The sequence below is a fragment of the Archocentrus centrarchus genome, chromosome 24 (genome assembly GCF_007364275.1).
Source record: "Archocentrus centrarchus isolate MPI-CPG fArcCen1 chromosome 24, fArcCen1, whole genome shotgun sequence".
NCBI lineage: Eukaryota > Metazoa > Chordata > Actinopteri > Cichliformes > Cichlidae > Archocentrus > Archocentrus centrarchus.
Genome location: NC_044369.1, coordinates 26,803,364 through 26,826,090, shown reverse-complemented (window position 1 = coordinate 26,826,090; position 22,727 = coordinate 26,803,364). Strand labels below are relative to the sequence as shown.

Sequence of the window (22,727 nt, the reverse complement as noted above, 5' to 3'; positions counted from 1 at the left end):
AGGTCTGAGGCCACCATCCTTCTTTGAAACGAAAAAGAACCCTGCTCCCACTGGAGAGGAGGAGGGTCGAATTATCCCCGCAGCTAAGGAGTCCTTGATGTAGGATTCCATAGCCTTTCTTTCAGGGCCCGAGATGTTGTATAGCCGACTTGAAGGCAAGGAAGCCCCTGGTAGGAGGTCAATGGCGCAGTCATATGGTCTGTGAGGTGGTAATGAGAGGGCTCTTTTTTTACAAAAGACTGGCTGCAGGTCATGATATTCACTCGGGACTAAGGACAAATCAGGGGTTTCAACTCTAACAGGTTTCCGAGAACCTCCTTGAGGAACAGCCGAATGCATACAGTTCGCTAAGCAGAATGGGCTCCAACTTTCTATTCTCCCTTCAGCCCAGTTTATGTGTGGGTTATGCATTTGCAACCACGTATAGCCTAAAACTACTGGAGTGTCTGGTGCTTCAAAAACAAAAAACCTAATCCGTTCCTGGTGATTGCCTGAAACCAAAATAAGAAGAGGTTCAGTTTGGTGGGTGATAGGGGCCAGCGGCTCGCCGCTTAAAGCAGAAACCGAGATGGGATTGGGGAGAGTGCATATATTAACGCCTATTTGTTCAGCAAGGTTCTTATCTATTAGGCTTTGCTCGGCACCGGAGTCGACTAAAGCGCGGGTGAAAATGGTGTTCTGCTTGACACACAGGGTGGCTGACAATACTAGACGAAGGGGGGAATCTTGCTGGGCCCCACCCACCAGGATCCCCGAACTCACTGGTGGGCTCGTCCTTTTGGCCGGCGTGGGCAATTGGCCACAAAATGCCCACCCTGCCCGCAATAGAGACATAACCGCGAGATTACACGTCGCTGCCGCTCCTCAGGGGTTAACCTGGCTCGACCTAGTTGCATGGGTTCCTGTGCTGTCTCCCTTAAAACCTGTGACTGAGCTGTACCAGAAGGATTGAAGGGTTGTGACTGTGAGGAAGTAACTGCTGCGCTCACATCTCCCACAGGCCGCTGGGAAATGGAGTCCCTGTTGTTCGAGCGTTCCCGCAGCCGATTATCTATGCGCAGTGCGAGAGAAACTAACGCTTCAAAGGAAGCTGGCTCATCCCGAGAGACCAGTTGGTCCTTCATTTTATCATTTAAGGCTTGATAGAATACCCCTTGTAAGGTGTTGGTAGCCCACCCGGTCTCAGCAGCGACCGTACGGAACTCTATCACAAAATCGGCCACACTCCTAGTTCCCTGTTTAAGCCGTAATAAACTCCGCGCTGCGTCTCCCTCAGAAGCCGGATGGGCAAAGGTCATGCGAAACGCCCTCAAAAACTGTTCATAGGGAAGAGTGCGAATGTCATTATGCACAAAAAATGCCTCTGCCCATGCCAAGGCCTTACCTTTCAATAGGCTCAGAAAAAAGGACAGCTTCATAGCATCACTGGGAAACGCTCCGGGAGAGCGAGTCACAGCCAGAGAGCACTGCATTAGAAATCCCCTCACCTTATCGGTGTCACCCGAAAACGGCTCCGGCGTCGGAGAGGTAAGTCTCATTCCCCCCACTGACTCCGCTAAAAAACCGGCCGGAGCATGCCCCGTATTCGAGTCACCTACCGTGGCGGCGGGTAATGGCTGACCAGGCTGAACAACCGGAGACAATTTCTCATTGATCGCATGTAACACTCTAAGCGATTCCTCATGACTTTGCTTAATCTCAAGCTGCTGTTCCCCCAGGAATTTCAAAACCTGTTCATGTTCGCTTAATCTAGCTCCTTGCTTGGCCAACGCTGCTCGTACTGGGTCTGCTGAGTCCATGCTGGCCAGAGTGTTCTGTCACGCCAGAAGGTAAACAAGGGGGCGGACCCAGAAGCAGACTCGGTAGACAGTGTTAACAAACACAAATCACTTTATTAATCACTAATCTTTACAAACTCTAAACTGAAAAAGGCCTCTTAGCAAAAATGAGGTGAGCTGAAAACACTGGTAGTGAAATGAGGTGGACACAGGTATTTCACGGGCGGCTCGCAGGTGGATTCCAGGGCGGCGACTGTCAGGTAAGTTATGTCTAAACAGAGGGATAGGATGATTAATGTATGGGAAAGAGAAGGGACTGTTCAGAACTAACGCTGAGGAAGGAGATGATGATGATAAATGGCTTACTCGGGATTCACTGTGATAGAGTCCTCGAGGAAATGGTGGTGTGGACGGTGGTGTGCCAGAATGAATCCGAGGGGAGGCAGGCAGGCTGACGGCTGGAGAGTCCGTGGAGCGAGCAAAACCCTGGAGCAAGAATGTCAAAAGAGATACGTGACAAGCAGGTTCCTAAAGGAATACAAAACTCGAAACCAAATCCAAAGTCTCACGAATGGAGGCTGGAGGCTAGTTACCCAACTGCAACGTTAACACTCTGGCGGAGACAGGAGGCTGGAGCTGGTCCTTAAAAATCGGAGGGATTGTTGATGAGCTCCAGGTGTGAAGGTCGCTGCAGAATTCACCTCCAGCTCCGCCCTGCAGGAGGAGGAACTCAGCCGCCCAGCCTACAAAGGAAAAAAGGAACACCCCACAGCCACACTATAACCACCTGATCCCTTACATATGCCTTTCTTTCAAGCTGATCCAAAAATACATTCTGTCATTAGAGAAAGTCAATGAGGTGCCTAGTTACTTAAAAATAAATTGTGTTATAATATTATATAATAACCTCAAGTTATTCATGGCAAGTTATTTGTAAATTAATACAGATTATCCAGTATGTACTCCTACAAAATGTTTGTGTAATCAAAGTAAACATCTGACATTTCAATTCATCAAGAGCACTGAATCACAGACAGCTCATACATTTTGATTTACTACTGACAGAACACTTTAAGTCAGTATTTCTGTTGGATTTTTATTTTTAATTTAAACATATGACCTCCATCTAATCCTGACTTTTATGGGTCCATGACTGGCTTGGGCAGAGATCACCTGAAACTGAACCCACAATGAGTCACTTCACCAGCCAGCATTGTAATTCCAGCCCGGCCTGATCAGATTATCTTACACTCATCCTTATTATTCATATTATTCATTCAAGACCATGCAAAACTTCCTCACATAATTAAACCTGTAAAGTGGCAAAGATGTGGCATGAGCCTTGGTAATTTCTAAGGTGATGCATGTAATGATGTAAACCAAAGCTACACAGTGGGGATTTTTTCTTTTTTTTAAATTGTGTCATTGATCTAATGTTATATTTATTTATTTCTGTTAATTATAGTAAGTAGGTATTTGTCAGGTGTAGATTTAAGAAATACATATATAACCCTATGCACTAGATCCATAGAGACAGGAGTCAACCACAACTGACAGAACCCAAGTTGCAGGCTGTGCAACTTGGAGACAGTCCAGCACACAGTAGCAGGATATAAGATGCAAGCTGAAACAGCATACACTGAGAGGCACAACCAAGTGGATTAGAAGTCCTCAACTCCCGATGGGAGACACTACCAAAGATGGTTGGGAATAACAGGCCAAGTCACTAACAGCATGGCTGCTTCTCTTGTCCCTCTTGCACTTTCTTGTGTGCCAGATGTTTAGTTACTCCTTGGCCTCGTGGAGTAACTAAACAGTGCAAGTAAATGTACGTGTAATAAATGTAGTTAATTTGTAGCCTTAGAGGCCAAGTTCAGTGAATTAGAGACCCAGCTCCCCACACTGGAAAATTTGGTAGCTAGCCAGGCCCCTGTGGTTGGTGCAGACCAAAGTAGCTTCGCCACCATTAGCTCTCCCCCAGCAGATTGCCCCCAGCAGCTGGCCTGCAAGCAGATGCAGAATGCGTCACAGAAGAAACACAACAACTATTCTCAAAAACTGAATAGGGTGGCTCACTTAAGTCCAGTGTACAACTCGCTGCAACTGAATAAGCTTAAAGACAGTCCACTTGAGGCACTGAGGTCAGATTGCTAACACTATTCATAGGGGAGGACAGAAACTGGTGCAGGGTCTGCAGGGGTAATGTCTATGAGCGAGGGAAAGGTAGAAGTGGGTTAATCAACCTTTCTCTCCCTAATCTCAATCACCAGGTAAGTGACTCAGCACAATGACATGACTGAAGGGTGAGGGTAGACAGTTCTTGGCTTATTTGTGAAGTGAGAAAGTCCATCCTGGGGAGAAGGTTGGTGCCGGAGAAGTCCCGAGGTGTCAGGTGAGGCAGACAGGTAAGAGCGACTGAGCAGTTGGAGATTGAGATCATGCTGAGCAGACGTTGACCTTCTGGTGTGGAGTGAAGCCTTCCACTGGTTCTTCTTGATGAAGCTAGATGGGTGCGTCTGACAGCAGCAAAAGAATGTAGCTGTGCCCCAAGGGACTTTCTAACCCTTTCCCATAATTGGATTCAGCTGTGTATGTAGTTCAAGGGTCAATGAGCTTACAAAAGAAATTTTGTGTTCCAATAATTAGTGCTAAAGGTATTCAAATCAATAAAACGACAAGGGTGCCCAAACTTATGCACCTGCCTAATTTTGTTTAAATAATTATTGCACACTTTCTGTAAATCCTATACACTTCATTTCAGTTCTCAGTTATCACTGTTTTTGTCTGCTATATGATATATTTAACTGAAATTGCTGATCTGAACAACCAAAGATTTATAAAGAAAAATCTCGAAAATTATCAGGGGTGCCCAAACTTTTGCATAACACTGTGTTACTGTGGGTTTTAAAGTTGTTGACTTGCGTGGTCACAATATTAACTCAAAACATCATCATATGTTCCAGCTTGTTTTCACTAGAAGTGGCTGAAAATAATCATTGCTGGTTTGAGCTAATTTTCATGATGACACAAATCATGCATGCACACATGCAAACTCAACACTACTTGTGATGTCAGCAGCAGGCACAAGTTTCTCACATTTAATTGGACAAGCACATCATGTATTAGTTATTCTGATTAGCTGAGAAATGTTACAGTCATGTGATAGTCAGGTTAAAAGGGTCTTCTCAGTGTAAGTGAGAGTGAACACACTCATCAACACAGGTATGTAGCACCTGTAGACTGCATATTGTTTGTGTGTCATTTTGAGAACAGGTATTGATGCATTCAGAGATGTAAGTTAAAAATGTTATTTTAAATGTAGAAAACTGAATCTTGTTTCAAGGATGTGAAATGGAGCCATGGAGTCATTCAATAGGACTAATGATACTATGAGCTGGCTTCTCTGTGAAACAGAAAAAAACAAATTATGTGTGTTATTATATGTTTTTCTTCTATCACTGATGGCTATCATAATATGTGGAAATCTTCTTGTGATAATTTCTGTCATTTACTTTAAACAGCTCCACACTCCTACGAACTACCTTATCCTCTCTCTGGCTGTGGCTGACCTGCTAATTGGTGTTTTAATATTTCCTTTCAGTATGACATTCTCTTATATACAGTGTTTGTCTGCATACACATTACTTTGTAACATAAGAAGCACTTGTGATATAACAATAAGCATAGCTTCCATACTGAACTTGTGCTGCATTTCTGTTGACAGATATTATGCTGTCTGTCACCCTCTGGTTTATAAAACTAAAATAACTGATTCTGTTGCTATGAAGATGGGCCTTGGGAGTTGGACTGTTGCTATCATGACTGGAATTTGGTACTTCCTGATGTTTTTTATTCAGTATGAATGTGACACAGGCTGCAATTCCACTCTGGTGATCTTATCTATTATTATATATTACACCCCAACAACAATTTTAGTGTGTATGTACTGTAAAATTCTCTCTGTTGCACTGAGTCAGGCACGCAGCGTCCAGAATAAAACAAAGTCTGGAGCAGTTGCCAGTAAGGAGAGAAAGGCCACCAAGACTCTGACTATAGTTGTTGGACTATTCTTAATTTGCTGGGCTCCTCTCATTTTTAGTTACCCACTTTATCCTCTGAGTACTGTTATATTTGAAGCTCTTCTTGAACCATTGAACTGGTTTTCACTTTCTAACTCAATGCTTAATCCCTTTATTTATGCTTTCTTTTACAGTTGGTTCAGATCAGCTTTTAAAATGATCATTTCTGGAAAAATATTTCAAGGAGATGTTAGTAACACAAAATTATACTGATTGATAAATATATTATGAATTGTATCAATAACAGTAAATATTAGGTGATCTTCTCTGTCTTGGTAATTACAATACAAGTATGTAAGTCAGCTGTCACTATGCTATAGTGTATAGTATGCTATAACATATACTATATTATTTATCAGTATCAGTGATTATGAGCTTATTTATGCTGCTTGTAAACTGCTTGTAAAATATGAGCCAACAGGCTAAAAAACATCTGGTTTTGATGCTGTCATAAAATTAAATGGCTGTTAGCATTGAGCAGTACTCCCACACATATGATCGCATTGTAGAATAGAATGCCTTTATTGTCATTATACAGGATGTACAATGAGATTGGAGGGCCACTCCTGTTCAGTGCCATGTAACAGAAAATCAAACTCTCTAAAATGAAAATAAAAATATTATAAAAATATTATAATCTAGTATAATCAATATGATCTAGTATAATCAATATGAAAATATACAAACAATAGAATGTATACAAATATATACATACATTGGTGCATCTGTACATTGTAAGAAAGTAAATGCGTGTATACATATAATAATGAAGATGATGAATATTGCACTTGGTGAATGAATATTGCACTAGTGAATGAATACTGGATATTTCACAATATGTGATAGATATTGTTCAGTATGAATAATATAATATTGCACAGAGATGTGGGTGTTGCACAGTTACAGTGGGTGAGTGTGTGAGTTCAGGGTGGTGATTGCTCTGGCGAAGAAACTGTTCTTGAGTCTGTTTGTTCTGGCTTTGATGCACCTGTAGCGCCTGCCAGAGGGCAGCAGGTCAAACAGGTCAAAGCCAGGGTGTGAGCTGTTACCTGTAGCTCACTTATAGAAGGCCTTATTCATGAACAAGTTATACTGTGATAATAAATATGAACACACTTTTTCAACTCTGCCTCTTTTTTCAGTATTTACTGTATAAATGAACCATCACAATGCAGAGTTCTGTTTTAGCGGTGGGAAGGTTGTTCCATTTCACTTTATTCACTCAGTACATCACATATAGTATGAGGATATCACACCCAGTGGGTTTGAATGGAGAGGGGCTCCAACAGCAGGGAGACACCACTTCTCTCCATCTGTTGTCACCGAAAAGGTGCCACCTACGTTCTGTTCAGTCCCGGAAAGTATTGTACTCTCCTAACACTGTCTCCCAAGAACAAACCCCCTGCACACAGAAATGTTTTTTGTTGCCTCAGGTTGTGTTAAATGCTCAGGTGACCACAGTGTTATGCCCCAATAAAGGTGCCTCCAATAAACTTTGTGAATATACAGGGGTTGGACAATGAAACTGAAACACCTGGTTTTAGACCACAACATCCCTTTCAGACAGCTTCCTCTTGCGTCCACAGTTAATCCTGTTGGATGTGGTTCGTCCTTCTTGGTGGTATGCTGACATTACCTTGGAGATCGTGGCTCTTGATACATCACAAAGACTTGCTGTCTTGGTCGGTCACAGATGCGCCAGCAAGACGTGCACCAACAATCTGTCCTCTTTTAAACTCTGGTATGTCACCCATAATGTTGTGCGCATTTCAATATTTTGAGCAAAACTGTGCTCTTACCCTGCTAATTGGACCTTCACACTCTGCTCTTACTGGTGCAATGTGCAATTGATGAAGATTGACCACCAGGCTGGTCCAATTTAGCCATGAAACCTCCCACACTAAAATGACAGGTGCTTCAGTTTCATTGTCCAACACCTGTACATGTTCCCATGTTGTAATCAGTAAAAAAAAAGTGCATATTCTCAAACAATCGCAAATCCTCAGCTTGCAGGCCGAATGAGACAGGTCAGACAGAGCACCTCCATCGGTGGCAAGCTTGCAGCATCTCTGTAGATGTGAGATCTTTTGCTATGGGTTACTGGCTACATGCTGCCTTGTTTCCATGGTGTAATACGTTGTACTGTAAGAAACAAAGCACCTGCAATACTAAGGGAGGAAATAAACACACTGCTGGAGAAAAAGAAACCTTTGAATAACACAAAGTTAGTATACCTCAGTTTGGATTGGAGGATGTTTCATAATATTTAAAATCATAACTTCACATGATATACAGAGCCAATATGTGATTTTAAAAATATGAGCATTACATGTAAGATGTAAACGTCTAGTTTATCAGATGTCACTGAGCAGTCCTTTAAATATAACTGCTCTTCTTTCCTCTCTTTGTAGGCGATAAGCCCTGATGATGGATACACAAACAGGACTGGCTTTTGTGTGTTATTTTTCCCTCCATTTAGGCTCAGATCGGTTTGATGTCCGAAGGTGGAGTGATGTGAAAAAGAAGCTTCCCTCAGACATGGTAAATCTAAAGTAGCGAGCCTGTTTTGAAAATATAAAGAGTAAAAACTACAGATATTTGTGTAAAAATGTAGGGAGCAAAAGTAAAAAGAAGTCAGAAAAATAAATACTCAAAGTACAGATACCTGAAAATTCTACTTAAGGACAGTAATGAAGTAGCTGTGCTTCATTACTTCCCACCTCTGTTGGTGAGCTTAGGTTATGTTGTATGGAAATAATAGGTGTTATGGATGGTAACCCACCTTTAGCTCACAAGTCAGTAGCAGCCTAGTAAACGTTTGTGGTCCTAAATAGCCTTGCTCATTTAAATATTATAATGTAAAAAATTAGATAGTTAGGCTGTAAAGATTCGGGTACTTTTTCTGTACTGGAATGTAATCACAGTTTTCTGAACAAAGGATCTATACTAGTCACATACTCATGTGATATACTTAGAGCTTCTGCTTATTGTAGTACACGGTTGAGATATATTCCATAAGAGTAGTATTGTGTAAATATGAAACAGGATTTCTATATCATAGACCTGGCTCTGATAACAGTGTTACATTATGCAGATTATCATGTTGGGGTATTTGCCGTTATAGTCCAACATTGTGACATCTCAGTTAGCTACTTGTTTTATTCAGAGACCTGCTTTGGGTGTTATTTTGTTTATTTCTTCTGAGGTATCACAGTTTGCTATAAGATGGAAAAATAAACTTACCCTGTTCCATCAACAGTTTCCCAGGTTAATCACAGGTTGTTTAATGATATGGGGCAATTACTTTTTCACACAGGGCCAGGTAGGTTTGGATAGCTTTTTCTTCTTGACTAATGAACTCATGATTTAAATACTATATTTTGTATGTACTCTGGTTTTCGTTGTCTAAGGTAGAACTGGTTTGATTATCTGAAACATGTAAGTCTGACAAATATGCAAAACAAAGAGAAATCAGGAAATGGAGTAATACTTTTTTACATCACTGTATATACACACGGGAATACACTGAGGGTTACCAAGGGGAGTGGAAACAGCTGGGGAACAAGGAACACGTGTAGCTAATCAAAGAAAATGAGACAAGACCTAAAAGGGGAAATACAACACAGAAGTCAAAAGACTACCAAAATAAACTGGAAGTGACTATATATCGAGACAAGACATAAACCCGTTACAGAAAGATACAAGGGAAAAGCTAGAAAAATAACAAGCAACTATACAAACTAAGCACAACCAGAATCCATCCATTCTCTTTCGCTTATCCGGGGCCGGGTCGCGGGGACAGGAGCCTAAGCAGGGAAGCCCAGGATTCCCTCTCTCCAGCCACCTCCTCCAGCTCATCCGGAGGGACCCCAAGGCGTTCCCAGGCCAGCCAAAAGATATAATCTCCCCAGCGTGTCCTGGGTCTACCACGGGGCCTCATCCCCATTGGACATGCCAGGAACACCTCACCCAAGAGGCGGCCAGGAGGCATCCTAATCAGATGCCGGAGCCACCTCAACTGGCTCCTTTCGATGTGGAGGAGCAGCGGCTCTACTCTGGGCCCTTCCTGGATGGCTGCACTCCTCACCTTATCTCTAAGGCAGAGACCAGCCACCCTTCGAAGGAAACTCATTTCTGCTGCTTGTATTTGCGACCTTATTCTTTCGGTCACTACCCAAATCTCGTGACCATAGGTGAGGGTAGGAACATAGATTGACCGGTAAATCGACAGATTCGCTCTTCACCACGACAGACTGGTGCAGCGTCCGCATCACTGCAGAAGCAGCCCCGATCTGTCTGTTGATCTCCCGCTCCCTTTTTCCCATCACTCGTGAACAAGAGCCTGAGATACTTGAACTCCTCCACTTGGGGCAGGAACTTGTCCCTGAACCGGAATGGGCACTCCACCCTTTTCCGGCTGAGGACCATGGCCTCAGACTTAGAGGTGCTGATTCTCATGGCAGCCGCTTCACACTTGGCTGCACACTGTTCCACTGCGAGCTGGAGGCCACCACCTGATGAAGCCAACAGGACCGCATCATCTGCAAAGGGCAGAGACGAGACTCTTAAGCCACCAAGAAAGAAGCCTTCCGCCACTTGGCTATGCCTAGAAATTCTTTCCATAAAAATTAGTTGGAGTTGGAGCACACCCTCCAGTCTCCCTTCTTAACCCCTTAACTGGCCAGGGCCCGCTGACGGGCTGACGGGCCGTTTGTAGTCCCTTTTATATGGCAGGCTAGACCCTCCCATTTTTATTGACACCTCATTCGGCCAATCATGTAACTGCCTGCACCAAATCACCTGACAAAGCTACGTGACGCCCTCTGAGTATCACTGGGTCTAGCAAAGCCATTTCTTAACATGACTGGCCGAATGCGGTGTCAATGAAAATGGGAGGGTCTAGCCTGCCATATAAAATGCACTTCATTTGGCCGGCGGACCAGACGCGGCCAGTTAATAGGATATGAAATGGGTTTTTCAGAGCCAATAATAACCAGAAGGCGTTATGTAGTTTTTGTCAGGTGATTTTTTTTGCTGCCAGTTAAGGGGTTAAAGATGGGGACCACCACCCCGGTCTGCCCATCCAATGGCACTGCCCCAGATCTCCACGCGATGTTGCAGAGGTGTGTCAACCAAGACAGCCCTACAACATCCAGAGCCTTCAGGAACTCGGGGCGAATCTCGTCCACCCCAGAGGCCCTGCCACCAAGGAGTTGTTTAACCACCTCAGTGACCTCACCCCCGGTGATGGCCAAGTCATCCCCCTCGTCCCCAGACTCTGCTTCCACTACAGAAGGCGTATCAGTGGGATTAAGGAGGTCCTCAAAGTATTCCTTTCACTGTCCAACTATAGCCTCAGTTGAAGTCAGCAGCACCCCACCCGCACTATAAACCGCGTGAGTGGAGCACTGCTTTCCCCTCCTGAGTTGTCTGATGCTTTGCCAGAATCGCTTTGATGCCATCTGAAAGTCTTTTTCCATAACCTCACCAAACTCCTCCCACACCTGAGTTTTTGCTTCGGCCACTGCCCGAGCTGTATTCTGCTTGGCCTGCCGATACCTGTCAGCTGCCTCCAGAGTCCCACAGGCTAACCAAGCCCGATAGGCCTCGTTCTTCAGCTCGATGGTTTCCATCACCTCCGGTGACCACCATCTGGTTCGGGGGATTCCACCACAACAGGCACCAACCACCTTGCAGCCACAGCTTTGAGCAGCCTCAACAATGGAGGTGCGGAACATGCTCCACTCGGACTCAATGTCTTCAACCTCCCTCGGAATGCTGTCGAAGTTCTGCCGGAGGTGGGAGTTGAAGATCTCGCGTACTGGAGCTTCTACAAGGCGTCCCCAGTGCACCCTCACAATACATTTAGGTGCGCCAGGTCTGTCCAGCATCTTCCCCACCACCTGATGCAACTCACCACCAGGTGGTGATCATTTGACAGCTCAGCTCCTCTCTCCACCCGAGTGTCCTATCTTGAACCCTGGTAAATGACTCTGAACGTGGCATGGTTGATCTAATATACCAGGATTTTTCCCACACAACTATCTGTACTGTTCATAGGGAATGGTCCAAAAAGTAGAAAAGCAATCCGGTGAGCATGTCATAAATCTTAAATGATCACAAACTGGTTCTTTGAATGTCACAGCCAGTCCACTGTACTCAAATAGCACCCACCAGGTCTTGATCAACCTTTGGAATATGGTGGAAGGGGAGATTATCATTGTAGAAGACAGGTCTGCAGCAATTGTTTGATACTGTCATGTCAATATCATGGTTGTGGAAAAGTGAATCCTATCCCAGCTGTAATAGTGGAAGCAATTCAATTTGAATTTAATGCTAAAGGTGTATGTTAAAGAATCCAAAAACTTTAATCTTCAGTTGTTGCCTATGCAGGTGGATATCACTTGACAAGGAGAAACCTTTGGTGTGCCATGCTGTGAGTTGAGATAAATAAATGACTAATAAATAGCCACTGTCTGAGTGGGAATACTTATTGTTCAGGAGAATACTGCAGCGGCTACATGTGCTATAACGTAACATGTAATGTATGTAATGTAATGTGTACATAACATAACATAAATTGGCGCATTAATTGGCCAGTACGGCAGGTATACTGGAAGAAATTAAATGTAGCTTTATTGCAGAATTACACAGAATATAATACCGTGCAGCTACACTGGGCTGGACAGGTGCCAGAAATACTCTAATAAGGAAAATAGGAACATATAGAACAAGGAGACGTGCAGTGAAGGGAAACCACTGACATGACAAAGAACAGAGGAGGATGTAGACAATACATATACATATATTTTAAAAGATGTTCCACAACTTTCCTCATACCAGACCACACCAGACCACATCAGACCACACCAGAAAAAGCTCTGATGAGCCAGAAAGAGTTTGAGCTTAGTGACCAGATAATGCAACAGCTTTCAGAGACCCAGGCACAACAAAGTGAAATTGCTTGTGTTTGGTTCAAAAGGTCTTTGTGACCCGACAGAGGATCCCACATGAGTGTCAGCCTGTCCCACTGCTTCAGGATTCTCAGGGTTGGCTGACTCTCATTGCATCATTCAAGTCTGGAAGGCCTGCGCTTTCTCGACATAATGAGAAACTCGTGACTTTACTGGAGCCTTCTGCTGCTGTGACTGAAGGTCAGCAAGAGACAAAGAAGGCCTGAACAGCAGGTTCCAAGGAGGTAAGGTGGTCAGCAAGGGAGGCTGCACATTCTCTTGCAGCAGAGTCCCACTCCTTGAATGAGGAGAGAAGAGAGGAAATGTTATCTTCACGCAGTGAGCCATCAACTGCAGCTAAGGTCCATTGAGAAGTAGGTTACTAGAACAGGACTCTGATGTTGTGCAGGCTGACAGTTACTTGTTCTCACACAGTAGCAAAGGACTGCACAGCAACAGAATCTTGTAAATATAGTAGCTGTCACAATAGGGACAGCCATTGATGAGGCTGTCACAATAGGGACGGCACTGGACTGCAGGAGAATAGACTTCTGTGTGTGATGGAAAAACAAACAAACAAACAAAACAGCCTCAGAGGAAGAGATGCCAATTTTTGGAGATCTTATTTCCTTGTTTTGGTGTTAAAATAATAGGTGCACTGCAGCTAGCTGGGAATCTTTGGGTCCATCTCAATGTTACTTTGACATGTAGTGTCTAGGTAAGCATTGTTGCAAAGCATGTACACCTTTTCATGGAAACAGTATCCCCTGATGGCTGTGCCCTCTTTCAGCAGGACAATGTGCACTGCCAAAATCAAGAATGATTCAGGAATAGTTTATGGAGCACGAGTTTGAGGTGTTGACTTAGCCTCCAAATTTCCCAGATTTCAATCCAATTGAGCATCTGTGGGATGTGCTGGAAAAACAAGTCAGATTCATGGACGCCCCACCTCACAATTTACAGGACTTGAAACATCTGTTTCTAACATCCTGGTGCTAGATACCACAGCACATCTTCAAGGAGACTACAAGTTGATTGTACACAATAACAATCATTTTGGTAGTGCCAGGGTCTTAAGTCTCACTTGATCTATTTAGCTTGTTCCAAACTTTCTTGATCGCATTCATTTTTTTCTTCTTTTTTTTTATAAGCTCTTTTTCATATTCAGTACCTATATTCTTTATCAGGGCAGCACAGTGCCACAGTGGTTAGTACTGATGCCTCACATTGAATCCACCTTTCTTTGTGCAGTCTGCATGTTCTCCCCCTGTAGTTTCTCTTCAGGTTCAGGTTCCTCCTACAGTACAAAGTCATGCAGTTAGTGGGGTGATTCTAATTTGCCTATAGATGTGAATGTGAGTGTGAATGGTTGTCTTTCTCTATGTGTTAGCCCTGCGACAGACTGGCGACCTGTCCAGGGTGTACCCTGCCTTTTGCCCAATGGCAGCTTCCTCCACACCCCCAGCCCTCTTTACCAATAATCTGTTAGTGACTGGTCTAAATTTAGTGTCAGCATTTAATAGTCAGACACTCTGGATTCCAATCCTTTCTAGCTAACATATAATGAATGTCAGATTCTTTCAAATGTTCCTCTGTTTCATACAGACATTAAACTGTAATGTCACATTCAGATTTAAGTCTTAAAATATTTGGTCTTAAAACTAAGTATCTACAACTTAATGCATTTAATCCTATCTTCATGGTGTTTACAGCCTTATGTAATGAGATTATCCATCAAAAAATTGCCTCATTAAAGGTGTGAATGACTGCTGCATCTTTGTTCCCTGAGCTGCTCTGATTGTAAACAAAGCTCTGCTGTGAAACCCATATCCACACATCTGCCCCCCACAGACTAAGTCAAATTATGTGACGGCAACAAACCTACACTGCCAAATGCACAGTCATGCGAATATATGCTTGTGCATTTTAAAAATGGGGATATCACTTTACTTTGGACTGCTGACCTCTTCTTTAGGGTAAAATAAGGTCAAACTGTCATAAACTGTCTTATCTACTGCCTTTGTTTGTATTAACAGCATTTAAGAAATTATACAGGTATATGGGATTGTAAATATCACATTATTGTTTGCATCCAAATATCATGTCACATTTGACCTCTGACCTCACTTTTACATTTCCCATATGCCTTTCTTTCAAGCTGATCCAAAAATACATTATGTCTTTAGAGAAAGTCAATGAGCTGCCTAGTTAGTTAGAAATAAACTGCGGTATAATATTATATAATAACCTCAAGTTATTCATGGCAAGTTATTTACAAATTAATACAGATTATCCAGTATGTACTCCTACAAAATGTTTGTGTAATCAAAGTAAACATCTGACATTTCATTTCATCAAGAGCACTGAATCACAGACAGCTCGTACATTTTGATTTACTACTGACAGAACACTTTAAGTCAGTATTTCTGTTGGATTTTTATTTTTAATTTAAACATATGACCTTCATCTAATCCTGACTTTTATGGGTCCATGACTGGCTTGGGCAGAGATCACCTGAAACAGAACCCACAATGAGTCACTTCACCAGCCAGCATTGTAATTCCAGCCCGGCCTGATCAGATTATCTTACACTCATCCTTATTATTCATATTATTCATTCACGACCATGCAAAACTTCCTCACATAATCAAACCTGTAAAGTGGCAAAGATATGGCATGAGCCTTGGTAATTTCTAAGGTGATGCACGTAATGATGTAACTCAAATCTACACAGTAGGGATTTTTTCTTTTGTTGTTGATCTGGTGTTATATTTATTTATTTCTATTAATTACAGTAAGTAGGTATTTGTCAGGTGTAGATTTAAGAAATACATATATAGCCCTAAGCAGGAGTCTACCGCAACTGACAGAACCCAAGTTGCAGGCTGTGCAACTTGGAGACAGTCCAGCACACAGTAGCAGGATGTAAGATGCAAGCTGGAACAGCATACACTGAAAGGCACAACCAAGTGGCCGGGATAGTGTAAAGAAGCATCTCTGCTGCAAATGGATTAGAAGTCCTCAACTCCCAATGGGAGACACTGCCAAAGATGGTTGAGAATTACAGGCCAAGGTCCTGTGGGACTTCCAGTTCCAGACAGACAAGCAGCTGTAGATCAACCTACCACCCATAGTGTTGGTTGACAAGGAGCAGAAGTAGTTGTGGTAAATGTGGCAATCCCACTGGATAGCAATATCAGAAAGAAGGAGTATGAGAAAACAGAGAAATACCAAGGGCTGAAGGAACAACTGGAGAACATGTGGAAGGTAAAGTTTAAAGTGGTCCCAGTGGTAACGGGAGCATTATGAGCTGTAACCCTGAAGCTGGAACATCTTAATTAGTTTCCGACAGACAGACAGACAGACAGACAGACACACACACACACACACACACACACACACACACACACACACACACACACACACACACACACACACACACACACACACACACAAACAAACATTTTCATGGCTGTTAACATTTAAAACAATTTTGAGTTAGCCAAATCACAGTGGAATATTTTTCCAGAAACAATCATTCTGGAAGCTGACCTGAACCAGCTGTAAAAGAAAGCATAAATTAATGGATTTAGCATTGAATTAGACAATGTAAGCCAGTTAAGTGTTTCAGTCACAAGGCTCGGTGGAGGTTTATGAGCTAAAGGCTGAAAGACAACACAAATAAAGTAAGGACTCAAACATAAAAGAAACACTCCCATTACAATAGCCAGTGTTTTCGTGGCCTTTCTCTGTACCTTACTCTCAGCTGCTCCAGACTTTGTGCTCTGACTGATTGCATTTTGGATGCTGTTTACTTGTTTCTGTGCAACAATGAAAATCTTTAGGTAGATACAAAGCATTATGATTGCTGGAAGGTAAAATGAGAAAACAGGTCCCATAGTGTTTGCTATTACAATATCAACAGTGCACATTTTTTCACAAATACCTTGGCTGAATCCTGCAATTATAATGCAAATTCCAATTAAAACAGAAATGCCCCAGCTGGTCAGGATCATAATCATCGTAACTTGAGCATTTATTTTTGTTCTGTATGTCAGAGGCTGACACACTGCGTAATATCTATCGATGGAAATGCAGCACAAGTTCAGAATAGAGGATGTGCACAGTGATACATCAAAGCTATCACGTATTTTGCAAAATAAATCTTCATGATGCATACAGGAGGTAATAGTGAAGGCCATGCTGAAAGGGAAAACCAAAATTCCTACAAACAGGTCAGCCACTGCCAGAGACAGGATGAGATAGTTAGTAGGCATGTGGAGCTGTTTGAAATAAATGATGGCAATTATTACAAGAAGGTTTCCACATATTGTGACAACAGACAATGAACCAAGAAAAATATACAATACTACACATGCAATGGAAGGGTTTTTTGTAAAGGAGTAAGTAGTATTGCCTGATTCATAGCAGGGATGCATCTTTTTAACAATATAAATGCCTCACACTCAGTTCTAGGTCCGAGCTTGGTGCAATATGAAGCTATAAAGTAAAAAAGCAACAAAAAAAAAAAGCGATTTAGTTCAGCATGTGTTGCATGTGCAGCCAAAACCCAACCCTAACAATTTAATTGTATAAAGAAAATCATTTTCATTTTCAAATGTTGATATTCTTTTCTGCCTTACTTCGCAATATGTCACTATACTACACAAAGGGTGATGCTGTGTGTCCTTAGACTCACTGCAGAATATTTTGAATTGGCATTAAAAGAAAAAAAAAAAACTACCTAATTACCATAATCTATGTAGCCTTTGGTGATCCAATCAGATGTCGGTATTTAGATGCTGTTTGATTGCGACAGGAATGATGAGTAATGAGGCGCATTAGGCGTGTATGTCTGTGTACTTGTAAAACTTTTACCTCATGGGACTGTTTGAATTCATTGTAGGTTAGTGTATTTCAAATGATGTCTTCACAAAGATAACCATATAACCTTATGTATCTTTGTGCATGAACATTTACAATTTACCATCACTGGAGTAGGAGACTGTACATGTAGCAGAAAGCAGAAGAACAAAAGGCAAATGTATAAATGTACTAAAAGAAAAATTGACCAAGAGAATCCTGAGAAAAGCTTTTATAGTGATATGAGGTCGTCACTGACTGATACAGTATCAGTAGAGTGGAGGAAATAATAGACAGTTATCATTTATCAGTATGATGAATCACATCATTGAGACAATTAAACACAAGCTGAATATTATACATCTATTTAAAGTTTCTTGAACAGCATCCTTGTTTAATATGAATAAAGGTCTGGTTGTCTCCTAAACATAATAAAATCTTTCATAAAAACACAACTCATCTATAGCCAGATGGCAGGGCTGACATAACAAAGTGTTCTTTGTAAACTTTTGTCTGAATCCTAAGTTATACATGGAGATACCTACATTTAGATGTAACAAAGATTAGAAATGACTAATGAAGAGGATGTGTTTGAAGATATCAGTGGGTATCAGGTGTAAATGAGAAAAAGCTAGGAGAAATTTTAAATGTTTTAAACTGCACACACACACACACACACACACACACACGGCAGCACATACAACAAATGCGGACATATGTTTTCATATTTCCAAACATTATGTAGATGATGATGAAGAAGAGTCTGACCTCAGACCCAAGCTGTTAATAGTCCAGCTGACATCCCCGCTTCCGATTTTCAGCTATCAGAATGCTCATGTTGTATACTATTTTGGCTACTGACTGATTTTTGGTTCAATAACACGAACAGGAATTTATGTGGTTGTTGAAGATGCAAAGTGTAATTTGTCGTCTCAGTATTGTATTCTACTGCAAAACCCATTTAAATGAATTTTTAACAATAAAGAGAATAAGCAGATGTGGCATTATATCTCCACAATCTTTTTTATGTTTATTTGTTTTGGTATCTGTCTCTTCTTCTAGTGTACAGTCAGTCATATAACATAATATTGTTATGAGGGCGACAGCACGGGGGTGCAGTGGTTAGCACTGCTACTTCACAGTTAGAATGACATCTAGAAGGCCTCGGTTCAATTCCCCCTTGGCCCAGGTCTCTCTCTCTGTGTGGAGGTTGCATGTTCTCCCCGTGTCTGTGTGGGTTTTCTCCCACAGTCCAAAGAAATCCACTTACTGGGGATAGGTTAATTGGCCACTTTAGATTGCCCATGCGTGTGGATGATTATCTGTCTCTCTGTGTTAGCCCTGCGACAAGCTGGCAACCTGTTCAGGGTGTACCCTGCCTCTTGCCCTATGACAGCTGGGCTAGGCTCCAGCCTCCCTGCCACCCTGAACAGGATAAGAGGATGGATGTTATGAGGGATTTCAAAGGCAGGATTGTTTAACATGTTACAGAAGGTCATTAATAATTGTTTTTTTTTTCTGTTTGTGTATTTAGTGAAAGTTAAATAGCATTTTTATTGTATTCTAAATCTAGTGATTGTAGCTGCTCTAAACTTAAAGCATTTGGAGAATCTTCATGATAAGCTTCTGTACTGATAAAAATAAAAGGGTGTTTATTCTAGCACATATGAATGGTTATAGTGATGCTGGCCGGATAAGATTCTATATTACAGAAGCACATTCATTCACCACTCAGCACTGACATTAGATATAGGCAGATGTCACAGATAGTGAAAATGGCTCAAGCATCACATCATAATGATAACAGCACTAACTTTTTGACACCCCATAAATCTTCGCTGCACACAGTAGTTTGCTTTCTGTTGTAAAAATCCTGAAGAAAAATCTGAATAAGTTATTTTTTTTCATCGCTTCTAAGCTACTATTAAATCCAGCATTACCAAAGTATTTGCATTATAATAGAGGATGCAGCCAAAAATGCATCTCAAACATATCACTCAGTACAAGAATCAAAACACAGGATGTGCTGTTATCGAACAGTAATTTCAAGATGGTGTTACAAAATGTAGAAAAGAATCTTTCTGGCACCACTGGATGTCTGAAACTGGGGTGAAAGTCTTCATATCCAGACAAGTGTGAGCCTGCACAGAAGTTCCACCAGACAGGCTTCTGTTCACACCGATGAGAATAACTCTTCTGCGCTTAGGATAAAACTAAAATGTTTACCTTTTAGTAGTGTCTTCCAAATTTTTCACCAGATTGCGTCTATGATATTCCAAGAAGTTACTGAAATATTTCACACAGTTTACTCTGTCAGATTATATCTTTAAAGGTCAGCAATCCCTTTTGGTCACGCAAATAAAAATTTCTAGTCTGATCTATTAGCTGTGACTATCAATTTATGCTGATATTAAACATGCTGTTTTAAAGAATTGCTGAAAATGTATAATTTGGATCAGACATTAAACATACATACATGAAATTGAGGAAGGATTTATTAGTCTTATGCTTGTGTCCTGCACACATTAAAATGTTTTTGAGGACTCAAAACAACAAATCACATGAGTTTGGAGTTAGAAGAATCACCTTGAAATATTTTTCCAGAAATGATTGTTGTGAAAGCTGATCTGAACCAGCTGTAAAAGAAAGCATAAATGAATGGATTTAGCATTGAATTTGACAATGTAAGCCAGTTAAGCACTTCAATCACAGCGATTGGTGTTTCATCATATGTTATAGGTTGAAAAATAATACAAAGAAAGTAAGGAGTCCAACATAAGAGAAAAACTCCCATGACAATAGCGAGAGTCTTGGTGGCCTTTTTCTCCATCTTGCTGGCAGTTGCTCCAGACTTTGGGTTCTGACAGGTTGCATTCTGGATGCTGTTTACTTGTTTCTGTGCAACAAGGAAAATCTTTAAATAGATACTAAGCATTATGATGACCGGGATATAAAAGGAGAAAATACATGCGAGAGTGGTTGATATCAGACCTTCTAATAAACAACTTTCCTCACATTTTCCTTGGTTAAATCCTGCAATTGTGATGCCAATTCCAATTAGAGCAGCAACTCCCCAGCTCACCAGGATCATCATCCAGACGACACGATCAGTTATTCTACTTTTATAAGTCAGAGGCTGACAGATTGCATAATATCTGTCAACAGAAATGCAGCACAAGTTCAAAATAGAAGTTGTGCTCAGGGTAACATCAAAGCAACCTCGTACTTTGCAGAAGAATCCTTCATAATACCAACATGACGTGACAGTTATGGCCATACTGAAAGGAAAGACTAAAACTCCTACGAGCAGGTCAGCCACAGCCAGAGACAGGATGAGGTAGTTAGTGGGAGCATGGAGCTGTTTGAAGTAAACCACAGAGATTATTACAAGAAAGTTTCCACATATTGTGACAACAGACAATGAACCAAGGAAAATATATAATAATATGCATTCAGCAGAAGGGTTGCCTCTAAATGTATAAGTGGCATCATAGCAGGGATGCATTACATTCACACTCCTATTTAAAATCAAGTCTGATTCCATGTTTGTTGATTCCTGCAATTCAGTCTTACAAGAAACAAATATAAAAATAGTCTAAATACAGCACAGAACAGCAGCATCAAAACTTCTAGACAGAGGTTAGAAAACATTAAAGAGTCATAGTTTCTAAGGTATCATACCATAATCTCAGAATGAGTGAATGCACCGCTGTTGATGTGTGTGCTTTATTCACTGTGCTACTGTGCAGGAACTTTATATTTAAGTACTCAGCCTCACCTAATTATCATAATGTACATGCACGCTTCATGCCCGCCAGACACATTCTGCTCTCACATGATTTAAGCATTATTATACAAACTGACATTCTTTGGATTAATCTTTTACAATGTTGCACCACTGCCTGAAATATAAATAAAATCAGAGTGCAGTTTGATGTATTAATGACTGAGCAGATGTGACAGACTGGCAGCCTCGATGTACCCCATATCCTGCCCTGTGACAGCTGGGTGGTTGTGTGTGGCTTATATTTCTAAATTGCATTTTTGTATTAGTCAATTTTTTAAACTATTAGTGAGGCAGAATTTTTCTTGGAACTAGCTTATTGTTAGGATGGTAACATCTACTATGGTGATGAGAATAGAAGAGCTAAAAATTAAGAGATGCTCCCATGATCTCTTATTCAGCTTTTATATCAAATAATTATTTGATCCCCTGATGAATTTGAAAGTTTGCTCACTTATAAAGAACAGTCTTCAAAGGCTGCCATTGCTTTGTAAAATTATGTTTCTAATGATGCCAGCAACCATGTAATGGTTAAAAAGTCAAACATTTCTCTCCTTCAGGGAACTAGCTCATAAATTCAAACTGAACTGCTCAGTGTTTACTGATTTATTTTAATTGTTGTGCCACATGAGCAGGCACTAAATCCTTACTGTGTGTGTGTGTGTGTGTGTGTGTGTGTGTGTGTGTGTGTGTGTGTGTGTGTGTGCGCGCGTGGCTCTGAACTCAACACAAGGGAGGAGGTGCCCCACTGTGGTGCTATTCAGCATTGCAGATAAATAATGACACTGACTCTAGCCAAATGCAAAACTAGTGAAAAAAAGAAACAGTCAGAGGAGATAAGAAGGGGAAAAATGTCAGTGTCCTCCATCTGTAAAACCATTCCTGTTTTGGGGGTTGTCTAATTGTTGCCCCTCTAGTGCACCTGTTGTTAATTTCATTAACACCAAAGCAGATGAAACTGATAAATAACCCCTTCTGCTACTTAACTGACAATGAATATGATCTACTGATCAATATCCCAGAAATTTAACTAACTTGATGTTCTTTAAATTTTTTTGAGGAATGTCAAATCTGTCCAGTGGGTTTTAGTTCTACCTCTAAAAGAGACATCCATAAGGAGCAGCAGCTCTACTCCATGTTCCTACGAGATGTCTGTGCTTCACACATCTCTAAGACTGAGTCATGTCACTGTAGGAAATTCACCCTGGCTGCTTGGATTTACCCCTTTACTCTTTTGGACGTTGGCCAGATTTCATAACCATAGGATAAC

At 41.4% G+C, this 22,727-nt stretch overlaps 3 protein-coding genes across 3 annotated transcripts; 1 reads left to right on the top strand and 2 right to left on the bottom strand.

Annotated features, from left to right (window-relative positions):
- The first annotated feature begins 5,137 nt into the window (after positions 1 to 5,137).
- On the top strand, positions 5,138 to 6,070 carry LOC115774663 (trace amine-associated receptor 1-like). The gene has a single exon (XM_030722021.1). The coding sequence runs from the start codon at positions 5,138 to 5,140 to the stop codon at positions 6,068 to 6,070; it is 933 nt and encodes a 310-aa protein (XP_030577881.1).
- Positions 6,071 to 16,292: 10,222 nt separating this feature from the next.
- On the bottom strand, positions 16,293 to 17,249 carry LOC115773896 (trace amine-associated receptor 1-like). Its single transcript, XM_030720825.1, has one exon. The coding sequence runs from the start codon at positions 17,247 to 17,249 to the stop codon at positions 16,293 to 16,295; it is 957 nt and encodes a 318-aa protein (XP_030576685.1).
- A 2,981-nt stretch (positions 17,250 to 20,230) lies between these two features.
- LOC115773892 (trace amine-associated receptor 1-like) lies at positions 20,231 to 21,217 on the bottom strand. Its single transcript, XM_030720822.1, has one exon. It carries the CDS (start codon positions 21,215 to 21,217, stop codon positions 20,231 to 20,233), a length of 987 nt encoding a protein of 328 aa, XP_030576682.1.
- Between the last annotated feature and the right edge of the window lie 1,510 nt (positions 21,218 to 22,727).

Excerpts from the sequence above, each read along its gene's own strand:
- LOC115774663 (XM_030722021.1), top strand. The coding sequence starts at position 5,138 with ATGGAGTCATTCAATAGGACTAATGATACTATGAGCTGGCTTCTCTGT.
- LOC115773896 (XM_030720825.1), bottom strand. The coding sequence starts at position 17,249 with ATGCATCCCTGCTATGAATCAGGCAATACTACTTACTCCTTTACAAAA.
- LOC115773892 (XM_030720822.1), bottom strand. The coding sequence starts at position 21,217 with ATGGAATCAGACTTGATTTTAAATAGGAGTGTGAATGTAATGCATCCC.